This window comes from Solanum pennellii, chromosome 10 (genome assembly GCF_001406875.1).
Source record: "Solanum pennellii chromosome 10, SPENNV200".
NCBI classification, from domain to species: domain Eukaryota; kingdom Viridiplantae; phylum Streptophyta; class Magnoliopsida; order Solanales; family Solanaceae; genus Solanum; species Solanum pennellii.
The window spans coordinates 65,635,600-65,648,818 of NC_028646.1; the positions used below are offsets into that span (position 1 = coordinate 65,635,600).

The window sequence follows — 13,219 nt, forward strand, 5'->3', positions numbered from 1 at the left end:
CCCACCATATATTTTTGAGGAGATAAATGTTATCACTAATTTAAAATGGTTCTTCACTAGAAGAAGAAACTTATGAGAAGTTTGAAAGTATTGTATCCAAATATGTTTGAATAGAGTAAGAGAAGTTTGAAAATAATTTTAGTTATCTACAATTGAGATTTTTTTTTAAAGTTTGTTGAATTTTTTACTGAAGACTTCTATGTATTGAGTCCGGAGTCTAAAGGGTATAAAATATCAACAAAAATTTTAAAACGGTATATAAACTTTTATATTAACCAAAATGGTAAAATCTGGAACAACAGTGATTTACTCCACCGGAAAAAGCACTGCAGCGATTTTGCAAAATGTGATTTTTTTTTTAAAAAAGTTCAAATCGCTACCTAGGCAGCGACTTCCATTTAACCTTTTTTTTTGAAAAAATGAAAACCGCTGCCTAGGCAGCGATTTTCTAAATTTTTTTTTTTTAAAGAAAATCGCTTCCTAGGCAGCGATTTTAATTTTTTTTTAAAAATTTAATTCAAAAAAATGAAATCGCTGCACATGCAGCGATTTTCCAAAATTTTTAAATTTTTTTTTAATAAAATCGCTGCTCTAGCAGCGTTTTCCAATTTTTTTTAAAAAGTTAATTAAATGGATGCACTGGCAGTGATTTTATTTAAATTATTATTATTTTTAAATATTATAATCGCTGTTAATGTAGCGATTTTAGTTTTTTTTTAAATATTTTTAAATATCGCTTGTCACATAGCGATTTCATAAACAACAATACACACACACACACACACACACACACACACACACACACACACACACACACACACACACATACTCATGATCATTACTTCAAATTGACGATCATTACTTCGAACTGAAGTGTGCCATTATGGGAGAGTCTAGCCAAAATTTCAAATATTTGAATTTTTTCTCATCGGATTCAACTGATAGGTAAATAAAGTAATGTTTCATTATTTCTTAAAATTAATTTTCTTATATGTAATATATTTATATTATTATTTTTATAGGTATGATCAAATTCAAAATGCAGTGAATTATTGTACACAAATTGTAAATAATAATGTTAGGGGTGATGAACGAGTTGCTGAGTTGCACAATGATGAACCTTCCGAGCATGAATTAACAGACAGTGATGATATGTATGACGATGATGATGATAATGTGGATAATGCACCTAATGCATCCGTTGAAGATCAAAGTATTAATTATCATTCTACAGCAATTCCATATTAGATCACACTGAAGAAAATGCAGAAGATTTTATCTACACGAGAGATGATTGTTCCATTCGAACAACACTTTGAAATTCAAACAATCCTAAACATATCCAGTCAGGTTTGATTGTTGAAAACTAAATAATTTATAGTTGTTTATTTATTTATTTCATGTTGATTAATTTAATTTGTATATGCAACTAGGTATGTTATTTATGAATAAGATGCAAATGAAATCTGCAGTAAGAGCATATAGTCTTGCTATTAAAAAAGAATTTCTTTGTGATCAATCCAAGAGTAAAAGTTGCAAAGTTATTTGCAAGCGTCATGAGTTAGGGTGTGATTGGATGATTCGGTTTAGAGAGATTTCAAGCGGTATGTGGAAGACAGGAAAAATGGTTGAACCGAATACTTGTCTTACAGATAACTATAAGGAGGATCATTTCAATTTGAATCATAACATGATTGCCACTTCATTAATACCATATGTTATATAAAATCCAGACATAAATATTAAGATGATCCGTGAAATTATCAAAGGAAAGCATCACTATACTCCTAGTTATAGAAAAGCACAAAAAGGTCGAAGAAAAGCATTTCGAATGATTTATGGTGATTTTGAAAGTTCATTTAAGGCAGTACCTCGATACATGGCTGCACTACAATTATTCAATCCAGGCACTATTATTGAGTGGGAGTATCATTCTACAACAATGCAAGGTGAGCAAATTTTTAAATTTTTTTTGGGCTTTTAAACAGAGCATTGATGGTTTCAAAAGTTGTAGGCCGGTCATTTCTATCAACGGCACACATCTTTATGGTTTGTATGATATCAAACTGCTAATTGCGGTTGGAATTGATGCGAATGAAAATATTTTCCACTTGCATATGCTTTAGTTGCACGTGAGAGTTTTGAGTCTTGGTCATGGTTTCTCAAGTTATTATGGACACATGTAGTTTGTGAACGACAAGGAATTGGTTTTATTTCTGACCGTCATCAAGGAATCTTGCAGTGCGTTCAATCTTATGATTGGTTGAGTCCACCCAACACATATCATAGATTTTGTGTTCGACACTTAAAAGCAAATTTTTTTAAAAAATTTGTAAATAGTGAACTCGAAAAATTAATGTGGTTGACTGCTACTGAGCATCAGGAGAAATAGTTTGTGCAACGGATGCAACAAATCAAAACATTGTCTCCTGCAGCATATCAATGGTTAAATGAATTTCCTTTGGAAAAATGGACAATGTATAAGGATGGTGGTCGTAGATGGGGTGCCATGACGACAAATGTGTCTGAGTCATATAATGGTTTATTGAAAAAATCTCGGGGGCTTCCTGTGACTGCCATGGTTCGAATGACGTTCAAAGCTCTCGTTGATCGTTTTGTCGAAAGAAACAATCTTGCAATTGCATTACTTCAAAGTAATATGTCATGGCCTCTTGCGATAGATAAAAAAATTAATGATTATTATCAAAGAGCTCAAGGGCACACAAATATGATGACTTACAACACAGGTAATGGAGTTTTTGAAATTCTTACTTTTGCTCATGATGGTAAAGGTGGAAATGTCCACAAGGTTACCGCAAAAGGTAAGAAATGTTCTTGTGGAAAATGGAAAAATTATCATATGCCTTGTTTGCATGCCATCAGATTTTGTGGACTTCGCGAAATCGAGACAAAATCTTATGTAAGTAAATTTTACAGTACAAAATATTACAAACGAACATACGCTGAGACATTTAACCCAGTGGATGATGAAATGTATTGGCCACCAGCTCCTTTTAATTTAATTGCAAATACTGAATATTTGCGGACAAGTGGTACGCAAGTAAGAAGCTGACTTAAGAATGATATGGATATAGCTCCGGCTCGCATGACTAGAAAATGTAGTGTTTGTAAGGAGACAGGTCACACAAAGGCACGATGTCCTACTCGATTTTAAATATTTTGTCTATGTTTTTAAGGTTAATGTATTTTTATTGTCTTGTTATTAATATTATGATATATCTTTTATATTTATTTGTTGACATAATTTAATTTGTCTGGCTGCATTTTAAATATTGTAAGTATAATATCTTTATATTATTATTATATTATTGATTTGAACTCTATTAAACAGTAATGATTTGACCTAACATAAAAAGTATTGATTTGAGTATGACATAAAGAAAAAATAAATCCAGCAAACTTTCACTGCTTAAGAATCTCATTGCGTAATAATCTCATTACTTTGTTAAAACTTGCACGAAACAACAAAATTTACACATTTCAAAATTCGAATCTTCAGCCTTTTAGAATAAAGGTGCATCAAAATTATTCTTCTGAATCCGAATCTTCTACATCTTCATTATCATCTTCATTTTCAAAATCTTCCTCATTTTGATAGTGACTGCCTGTTCCACATCTAGTTGATTTGTATAGCCTAGATGTTCTCCGAGGTGGATTTTGTCTATTAAGAACTAAATTTTTTGAAGCCCCAACATTAAATCTTGAATCATCGGACACAGTTAACTATAATACAATACAATATAATATAATCAAATAAACATGCAATAAAATTTAAAAAATTACAAAAAGTTAAAAAAATTCTATGAAAATTATTATACTTACATTCGAAAAATTCAATCTTCCACCAAATGAAGAATTATGTATAGGAAATTCACGCATACCATGTTGAATACCATATTGAGATCCACTAAATTGCGCAAAACCAGATATTGAAACCTGTGGAGTTACAAAACCAACTGATTGCTGACTAGAAAAATTAACATTAGTGTTAGAGGGTCCTGTAGAAAAATCAAACGTGGGATAATAAGGCTCGGGAGTCACCACATTAGTGTTAGAGGGCCCCACAGAAAAATCAACTGTTTCACCAGCGCTCCTTCTACCTCGACGTGCACCCTCTCTCGGTGTTGTTTGTCGTGATCGGCGAAATACTTGTACTGGTGGTGGTTTATCGTATTGAGTGGGAGGATTGTAATCAAGATCAAAGCTCAATCGTGTTCCCTGGAAGGCCGCATTCATTGACTCCATTGAAATACGAGCGACTTCCTCTGCATATTGTCTCATTTCATTAGATTGATTTTCATCATTTTCAATCATCCGAGCTCGACGATAATTCATGACCCCTAGCCTATAATGAATAAACAAATATTAATAACAAAAAAATTATTGAAGATTGACATAATAATTTAAAATTTACATAATATACATACTAATGTCTCATGTCTTCCTGCCATGTGTTGATACCCTTTTTGTACAACATGTTGTGGATTTCCAATGAACATGCGGGTATGCCTCATATACCAACGAAAGTAATCTGTTTGATCACTTACAAATGAAGGTCGAAATACACGATTTTGACGTTGTTCCCATAAATATTATGTGTAGTTAAATGCATCTATATCTTCTTGTTTTATTTTGAATTGTTTTATCACGCTTAAAATAATATTCAGAAAATTACGTAAACGGTCCAAGAATATATTGTAAATAACCGAACTATCTCACAACACGATCAACCATGTGCCACTCACGATAAATTCCATAAAATAAGTGACACCTGTGCCATCCAGACACGTTGTCTCGACCGAAACCACTCAGGGCAATCCATTAATAACATCTTCCGAATAAGGTTGCCAAATAAACTATAAAAAAATAATTAAGTTAGATAATTAAAAAAACAACATTGGCAGAAAAATAAAAAAAATATGTCCGTGAAAATGAACAATCTTACAAAATAATTTTTTTGTACCATTGTGTCATAAGATATTTTACTTTTAAGGACCTAACAAGAATCTATGTATATGTCATTTTATTCACATAATTTTCTTGGGTAGTGAAACATAAGTGCCTCATTTAAAGATCTACCAAACATATTTTTATTTAAAATGAAATAAAATATGAATAGTTTAAAATACTAATAATATTAAATACCTGTTCATCAGTTAGATTATCTAGTACATCCCTAATCACACCGATTACAGTTCGTGCCCATTTTGATGATTTCTACGTCGCGTCCATCTACGTGCAAGCGCAGTTGAAGCCTCAAGTTGATTGGTCCTTAGAGGCTTTGGCAATGGTTGCAGGGGAATAATTCTTTCCCATGCCCAAATCTACAATAAATAAAATCACCATTACTTATAATGCACTTAAATTTAAAAGTGCATATTACTAGTATATAAAAAATATTTAATTAAAAAATATGTATACCTGCACTAAAGAGAGAAATACACAAACTTCATTTGGTTTTTTCATTGATGCACGGCATAAACAATTATACAAATATGATAATGCTGCTGCTCGCCATGCTTGAGTTGACATTAAATCTAAATTTCTCATGTCAATCAAAATGTCCAAATTAATCTTATTATTAGATTTATCCGGAAATATTGATCCACCACATAACCATAATAAATATAATCTAAATCTTTGTTGCACTTCATGCTCAGTTGAGTGATCATTAATACCATCCAAACCTTCAATATAATCAATCAATTTATATGTTAACAGTCTACTAACACCAGAAAAACAATTAGTATCGGGTAACCATCCTATTAATTCAAATATCATTTCTTGTCTACCTATAATCCCTACAGAATCAGCTCCATTTAAAATTATAGGACTACCATCTACTACCATTCCGAATAAAATTTCAATATCTTGTAAAGTTATGGTAGCCTTGCCAGTTCGCATGTGAAAAATATGTGTTTCTGGACGCCACCTTTCAATTAAAGCAGAAATTAATCCAGAGTCATACGACACATTTCCTACATCAAGAATTCCTTTAAATCTATAATTTTCAAAATATTGACGGATGCGAGAATGTAATGGATGATATTTTATATGTTGCCAAAATTCAATACACCACGACGCGTATATAAGCAAGACCTCTCATCTTTTATGCTACCATTCCAAATTCCTTTGGAACGATGATGAGCTTGAATTTTTAATACATCATGCTCTACTGGACCAGGGTGTACGTATACATTTGACGGATGCATATCTATACACAAAAAATAAAAAAAAATATTAACATTAATATAAGTATCAAAAGATTGAATATATCCACAATATCATATAAAATATTGGTCCTTCTGTTGTTTGACACTTAGTCAAATCTTCTGGGCTGAGTTTTTGGGGGCTTCAGGCTCAAACGACGGATGCACAGTACGGGCCGTAGATCAGACTACAGTCCGTCAATGGTAACCACCGGTTGCACCTGCAGATTTCTGAAAATCTGATTTCTGGTCTGTTTTAGATACGGGGTGTTACATTATCTCCCCCTTGGAAACATTCGTCCTCGAATGAAGACTAAACTAGATTAAATAGAGGGAGAGAGCTGCAATCCTTACTATTAAACACTAAGAACGAGTTTCTGACTGAATTGAGTTCCAAGAACATGCAAATATGCTGAAAATGTAAATATAAACTGAGGTAACATGACTCTAAGACTGAATTCACGCATGAATGACTGAAAAACTGAACAGGAACTATTACCTCAAGTCGTAGTGGAATCGGAAGGAAAGAGATGATGATACTTGGCTTTCATGGCTATTTCTGCTTGCCAAGTAGCTCCCTCTATGGACTGAATCCTCCACAAAACCTTGACTGAAGAGACTTCTTTGTTTCTCAACCTTCTAACCTGACGGTCAAGAATTTCAACTGGTACATTCTCATAAGAAACACTATCTTTCAGCGCCACACTCTCCAATGGTACTACAGAGGCTGGATCACCCACACACTTCTTCAAGAGTGAGATGTGTTTGACCGGATGAAGTGCTGCTAATTCTGCTGGCAACTCTAACTCATATGCCACCTTGCCAACCCTTTTCAAGATCTTGTAAGGGCCTACATATCTAGTGCCGAGCTTCCCCCTTTTTCCAAATCTCATCACCACTTTCATAGGTGACATTTTCAGGAAAACCCAATCATCAACTTGGAACTCTAGTTCCCTTCTCCTTACATCTGTATAAGATTTTTGACAACTTTGGGCTGTCGTAAGTCTATCTCTAATGAGTTGTACTTTCTCCATAGCATAAAGGACTGAATCTGGCCCTATCAAAGCTGCTTCACCTACTTCCAACCAACCAACAGGAGATCTACATCTACGCACATACAAAGCCTCATAAGAGGCCATCTGAATGCTGGAATGGTAGTTATTATCGTAGGAAAACTCAATCAGAGAAAGGTGATCATCGCAACTACCCTTAAAATCGATCACACAAGCTCTCAACATATCCTCTAGAGTCTGAATGGTACGCTCTGCCTGTCCATCCGTCTGCGGATGAAATGCTATGCTAAGGTTAACTTGAGTACCAAGACCCTTCTGAAATGACTTCAAGAAATGAGAGGTAAACTAAGAACCTCTATCTGACAAAGGAACCCCATATAACTTCAAAATTTCATTAATGTGAAGCTTGGCATAGTCCTCTGCCGAATCTGTAGTCTTGACCGCTAAAGCGAGAAGACTTAGTCATCCTATCAACTATCATCCAAATGGAGTCATGTTTTCTGCGAATACGAGGTAAGTGATGAAATCCATATTGATCACATCGCACTTCCAAGTAGGAATATCGATCTCTTGAGTCATACCTCATGATTTTTGATGTTCTACCTTGACTTGCTGGCAATTGGGCCACTTACTCACAAAATCTTCTATATCCCTCTTCATGCCATTCCACCAATAGACTTCCCACAGATCGCGGTACATCTTAGTGGCACCTAGATGAATAAAATATCTGGAGTTATGGGCTTCTGCAAGGAATGCTTTCTCAACTCACCCACATCAGGAACACACAATCTACCCTGGTAGCAAAGTACACCATCTCCTTCTTGGGAGAAAACCTCCACTCTCTGATTGTGGACTGCACCCTTAAGTTCAAGAAAGATTGGATCACTGCCTTTCTTTTCCTTAACCTCCACTACCAAAGAAGATTTTGACCAATTCTGAACTGTTACACCTCTGTCTGATATGCTCATAAGGCGGACTCCCAAGCGAGCAAGCCTGTGAACATCCTTCACTAGCTCCTTCCTTTCTCCCTCAACATGCGCTACACTACCCATAGATAATTTTCTAAGAGCATCTGCTACTATATTCGTCTTACCAGGATGATAATGCACACTCATATCATAATCCGTAAGGAACTCAAGCCATCTCCTCTGGTAAAATTTAACTCTTTCTGGGTGAACACATACTGAAGGTTCTTATGATCAGTGAACACATCTACATGAATACCATACAAGTAGTGTCTCCTTATCTTGAGTGCAAACACCATTGCTGCAAGCTCGAGGTCATGAGTTGGATATTCTTCTCACACACCTTAAGCTGTTTAGAAGCATAAACTATAACATTATCTTGATGCATCAACACACAACCTATGCCAACTCTGGATGCATCACAATAGATCACATAACCATCTAAACCCTCTGGTAGAGTCAAGACAGGAGCTGTAGTCAATCTAGTCTTCAATTCTGCAAAGCTTTTCTCACAATCATCTGACCATTGAAACTTGACCATTTTATGAGTTAATCTAGTCAATGGTGAGGCTATGAATGAGAATCCTTATACGAACCTTCTATAATAACCCACTAGACCTAAGAAACTTCTGATATCTGTAGCAGAGGTAGGTTTGGCCCATTGTTTCACTGCTTCTATCTTCTGTGAATCCACTCAGATCCCCTCACTAGATAAAATGTGACCAAGAAAAGCAACGGATTGCAACCAGAACTCACATTTGCTAAACTTCGCAAATAATTGGCGATCCTTGAGAGTCTGTAGAACAACTCTCAGATGACTCACATGTTCTTCCTCATTCCTAAAGTAAATGAGGATATCATCAATAAAGATAATAACGAACAAGTCCATGTACTGTTTGAACACTCTGTTCATCAAATTCATGAAAGCTGTAGGAGTATTGGTTAGTCTAAATTAACTACAAATTCATAATGATCATACCGAATTCTGAAGGCTGTTTTTGAAATATCACTATGCCTGACTCTAAGCTGATGAGAACCCGATCTGACGTCTATCTTTGAGAAATAGATAGCATCCTGAAGTTGGTCAAACAAGTCATCAATCCTGTGGATGGGATACTTATTCTTGATTGTGACCTTGTTCAACTATCAATAGTCAATGCGCATTCTTAGAGAACCATCTTTCTTCTTTATGAACAACATTGGTGCACCCCATGGTGAAATACTAGGTCTAATAAAGCCCTTATGTAGAAGGTCTTTCAAATGCTCTTTCAATTCCTTAAGCTCTGCTGGAGCCATTCTGTAAGTAGGAATAGAAATAGGCTGGGTATCTGGAAGGAGATCAATTCCAAAGTCGATTTCCCTTTCAGGAAGAACTCCAGGAAGATCTTCTGGAAACACTTCTGAAAACTCACAGACTACTGAACTGACTCAAGAGTTGGGGTTTCAGAGCTAGAATCCTTAACTCGAACTAAATGATAGAGATAACCCTTAGAGATCATCTTTCTGGCCTTAAGGATAGAAATGAATCGACCCATAGGTGCTAAGCTACTACCCTTCCATTCTAAGATTGGTTCGTCTGGAAACTAAAAACAAACAATCCTAGTTTACAATCGCATGTAGGATAGAGTAAAGCTGAAATGAAACATAACTGAACAAGCACAAGAGCAAATATAACAATATGAATATGATATACTGAATTCTGAGCTAACTGGATGCAACGACCAAATTTATAACATGCTGAGACTGAATGATAACTGATATGTAAATATGGTCAATGCAATAGAGTCTGACTGAACTGTGGGAGCAACTAATAACCGACAATAAAACCACATGAGCTAAATGTAGAGTCCGATGTATATGCCCCATCGAGAGGACCCAATATACACTGCCAGAGGTATAAAGGCATGCTGGCGTGATCACTAAACTGATGCCCACAGAGGGGACTTACTACCTACTTGGCAAGTAGTTCTGGGACTAATTGGGTACGGGTGAACCTTACTCCAACTCGATATTATGCTACTCCCAATGAATAAAGTGATTTAGACATTATGACTAAAATTCTGTAAATACTGGATAGCTCAAAATTGAACATGCAAACTTAGAATGCAACAATTAATCTGGTAATTATGCATTTATAACTGAGGCATGTATATCTGAAGTAACTAAAATATCTGACCTAGCATGTGTAGTTCAAGACTAAAGAAATACATAGCTAGAGTTCTGAAATTCATGCAATAATCTGAGTAAACATGGTAATCTGATTTGGAACATATAACTATTTAATTCATGAAGTTCCGTTGAAGTTCTAGAAACCCTAGGTCTAATCATGATATGGGAATCAAGAGTTTGACTAAAAACTAGGGACCCAATGGGTGAAAGGAACCCACAAGTGAAATCCCACATACCTGGTGATGAAATTCACGGAGAAATATTTAGATTTCGGGGTTGGAACTGCTGGAACCTTGCTGAGTTCTTGAACTAGGGTTCTTGAGCTTTTTCTCTTTTCTTGCTTCTAATTTTCTAAGTTTTGATTTATGATTTTGACTTAGATAAATTCTTGTTATGTTTCTAGGCTTAAATTGACTTAAATCAGATAATTTAGGGTCAAAACGACGTATCTTAGGGTTTAAACGTAGTGGGAAAAGATCAAAAGACCCCTGAGTTAATTGCTGTCGGACCAAACGACGATCTAGACTGACGGGCCGTCGTTCAATCGATGGTCCGTCGTCTGGGTCTGTTTGACATGCATTTACTAAAACGGGCATAACTTTTTACTCGGAGGTATGATTTTAGCAAATTTGGTGGCAATGGAAAGCTAACTAATTTATCAATCATTTCATAGGTCATGAGACACCTAATTCATTTTGTGATAAGAGTTAAGATCAAATGAAGTTGACCCAACTGCATTTCCCCCCTAACTGTCTGCTAATTTTCACCTATGGTCGTACCTACGATCCGTAGGTCCATCTACGGATCGTACTGGTCAATCGTGGTTCTTTTCAGAGAGTGGGTAAATGGGGTCTTGATCGACGGACACAGACTACGGATCGTAGTCTGACCTAGGATGACACTTTGTCAAATCTTCTAGGATGAGTTTTTGGGGGCTTCAAACTCAAACAACGGATGCACAGTATGGGCCATATATCAGACTATGTTCCTCAATGGTAACCGTCGATTGCACCTGCAAATTTCTATAAAGTTGATTTCTGGTCTGTTTTAGATACGGGGTGTTACATTTAGGGCCTAAAGCAAGGAGTTCATTGGCCTTCTTTTTGGAGTCACCATTGTGTTAGACATAAAAAATGTGCAAATTTTTAGGTTTAGCAAACATAAAAATTATATTTGTTTGTTATAATTATAGTTTGTATAATTGCGCTGTGCAAAATTTATGTTTGTTATAACTGTTAATTTGTATATTTCGATATACATATACATAAAAATTATGTATTTGGGTGTATTTTTATATTTTGGTATATAAATGGGTCCTACATACAAATGGGTCCTGCATTTGTATATTTCGGTATACAAATGGGTCATATATTTGTATATTTCAGTATAAAAATGGGTCCCGCATTTGTATATTTCGATCTATTTATATATTTCAATATACAAATGGATCATGCATTTGTATATTTCGGTATACAAATGAGATGGCAAAAAACATGCAATGTTTGCTGCATATTACAAAGAAAATAAATTATGGTTATGACATATAATTTGAATTAATAATTTCACCACAAAAAAGACATCGTTTAGTGACAAATATCTAGCGACAACCATATATTGTTGCTATCTAACGACTGATTAGCGACAAAATAATGTGTGTGTTGCTAAAAAATAAAATAAATTTGGTATCCACACTAGCGACAAACTAGCGTTAGCAACAACAAGTCAAATTTGTGCCTTTTTTTGGCACCAAAAATTGGTGCCTTTATTTCGCAACAAAAATAGTGTCATAGGCATGAAATGTTTGTTGCTAAGTTATAAAACAATTTAAAGTCTTAGCAACAAAATTAAATCGTAGCTAAAGAATTTTGTTATTAATTATTCTATAACAAAATAATATATAGCGACGAATATATAATTTCATAGCTAAATTCGTTGCCTTTATTAAGTAAATATTAGGGATGTTTTTCTTTCTTTCAGAACATCTTCTCTCTTCCAAAACACATCGCTCTTGGAGACTTGGACACTTCTCTTGAAACCTAACCCATCTTCATCGAGGTGACTATCGGCTTGGAGAGATTATCAACAACTTTCCCTTTCCCTTTTCCTTTCTTGTTGTTTAGAGTTGCACTATGTAAGAGACCTGAGACTTGGACAACATCGGTATTGTTGAAGCACATAGTATCAAAATCGTGTTGGGAATTAAACACACAACACACACAAATAATCTAGAGAAAAGAGAAACGGAACACAAACGGGACACACAAGAATTTAACGTGGTTCGGTTTCCCTACTCCACGACTGTAACAGGAGGATTTTATTTCACTTGTGCTACTGTAGAATTACAAATACAAGGATCATATTTATAGGAAAGCCAAATGGTTAACCTAGGATTTCAGTAATGGGTCGGGCCGGCTCACAAGCCTCCACAAAGCCCAACAATCTCCCACTTGGAGGCTTGAAGAATTTCAACTGTCATCCACTTAGAACACTTGTATGTCTAGTAATCTTTTTCAACTCTCTCCTGCTACAGCGGCCTTCTCATCAGTCAACTGAAAGGCCCGTTGAAGCTCCCCGAAGCTTCAACACATCAGTCACGGCTGAAACTGCCCTTGACTCGTCCTCGGTCCCTACCGGCTCCCACTTGAGACACGAACTGCCGGATCCTAGAACTCCCTGAGAACAAACACTCTCCATACTCAGCAAGAAATTTTCTGGAGACGTATCAACAGCTGGAATACTGGTTCTCTTGACCCACTGTCTTCTAGGAGCCTTGGCTGAAGCACGGCCGGTGCTCCCACTGCCACAAACGCCTCTGACTGGTCTTCCTGAACCTTTCCTTGCT

The 13,219-nt window shown here is 35.6% G+C and overlaps 1 protein-coding gene and 2 pseudogenes across 1 annotated transcript; 1 reads left to right on the forward strand and 2 right to left on the reverse strand.

Moving 5' to 3' along the window:
* The first annotated feature begins 2,356 nt into the window (after positions 1 to 2,356).
* Positions 2,357 to 3,073, forward strand: LOC114074286 (annotated as a pseudogene).
* A 357-nt stretch (positions 3,074 to 3,430) lies between these two features.
* LOC107002004 lies at positions 3,431 to 4,917 on the reverse strand (annotated as a pseudogene).
* A 293-nt stretch (positions 4,918 to 5,210) lies between these two features.
* Positions 5,211 to 5,925, reverse strand: LOC114073910 (protein MAIN-LIKE 2-like). The gene is made up of 2 exons (XM_027912143.1): positions 5,443 to 5,925; positions 5,211 to 5,345 (listed from the first exon to the last, which is right to left on the reverse strand). Exons 1-2 carry the CDS (start codon positions 5,923 to 5,925, stop codon positions 5,211 to 5,213), a joined length of 618 nt encoding a protein of 205 aa, XP_027767944.1.
* Between the last annotated feature and the right edge of the window lie 7,294 nt (positions 5,926 to 13,219).

Coding starts and splice junctions, on each gene's coding strand:
- LOC114073910 (XM_027912143.1), bottom strand. CDS start 5,925: ATGCGAACTGGCAAGGCTACCATAACTTTACAAGATATTGAAATTTTA. Junction 5,346..5,442: donor TATTTCTCTCTTTAGTGCAG/GTATACATATTT, acceptor TATTTATTGTAG/ATTTGGGCATGGGAAAGAAT.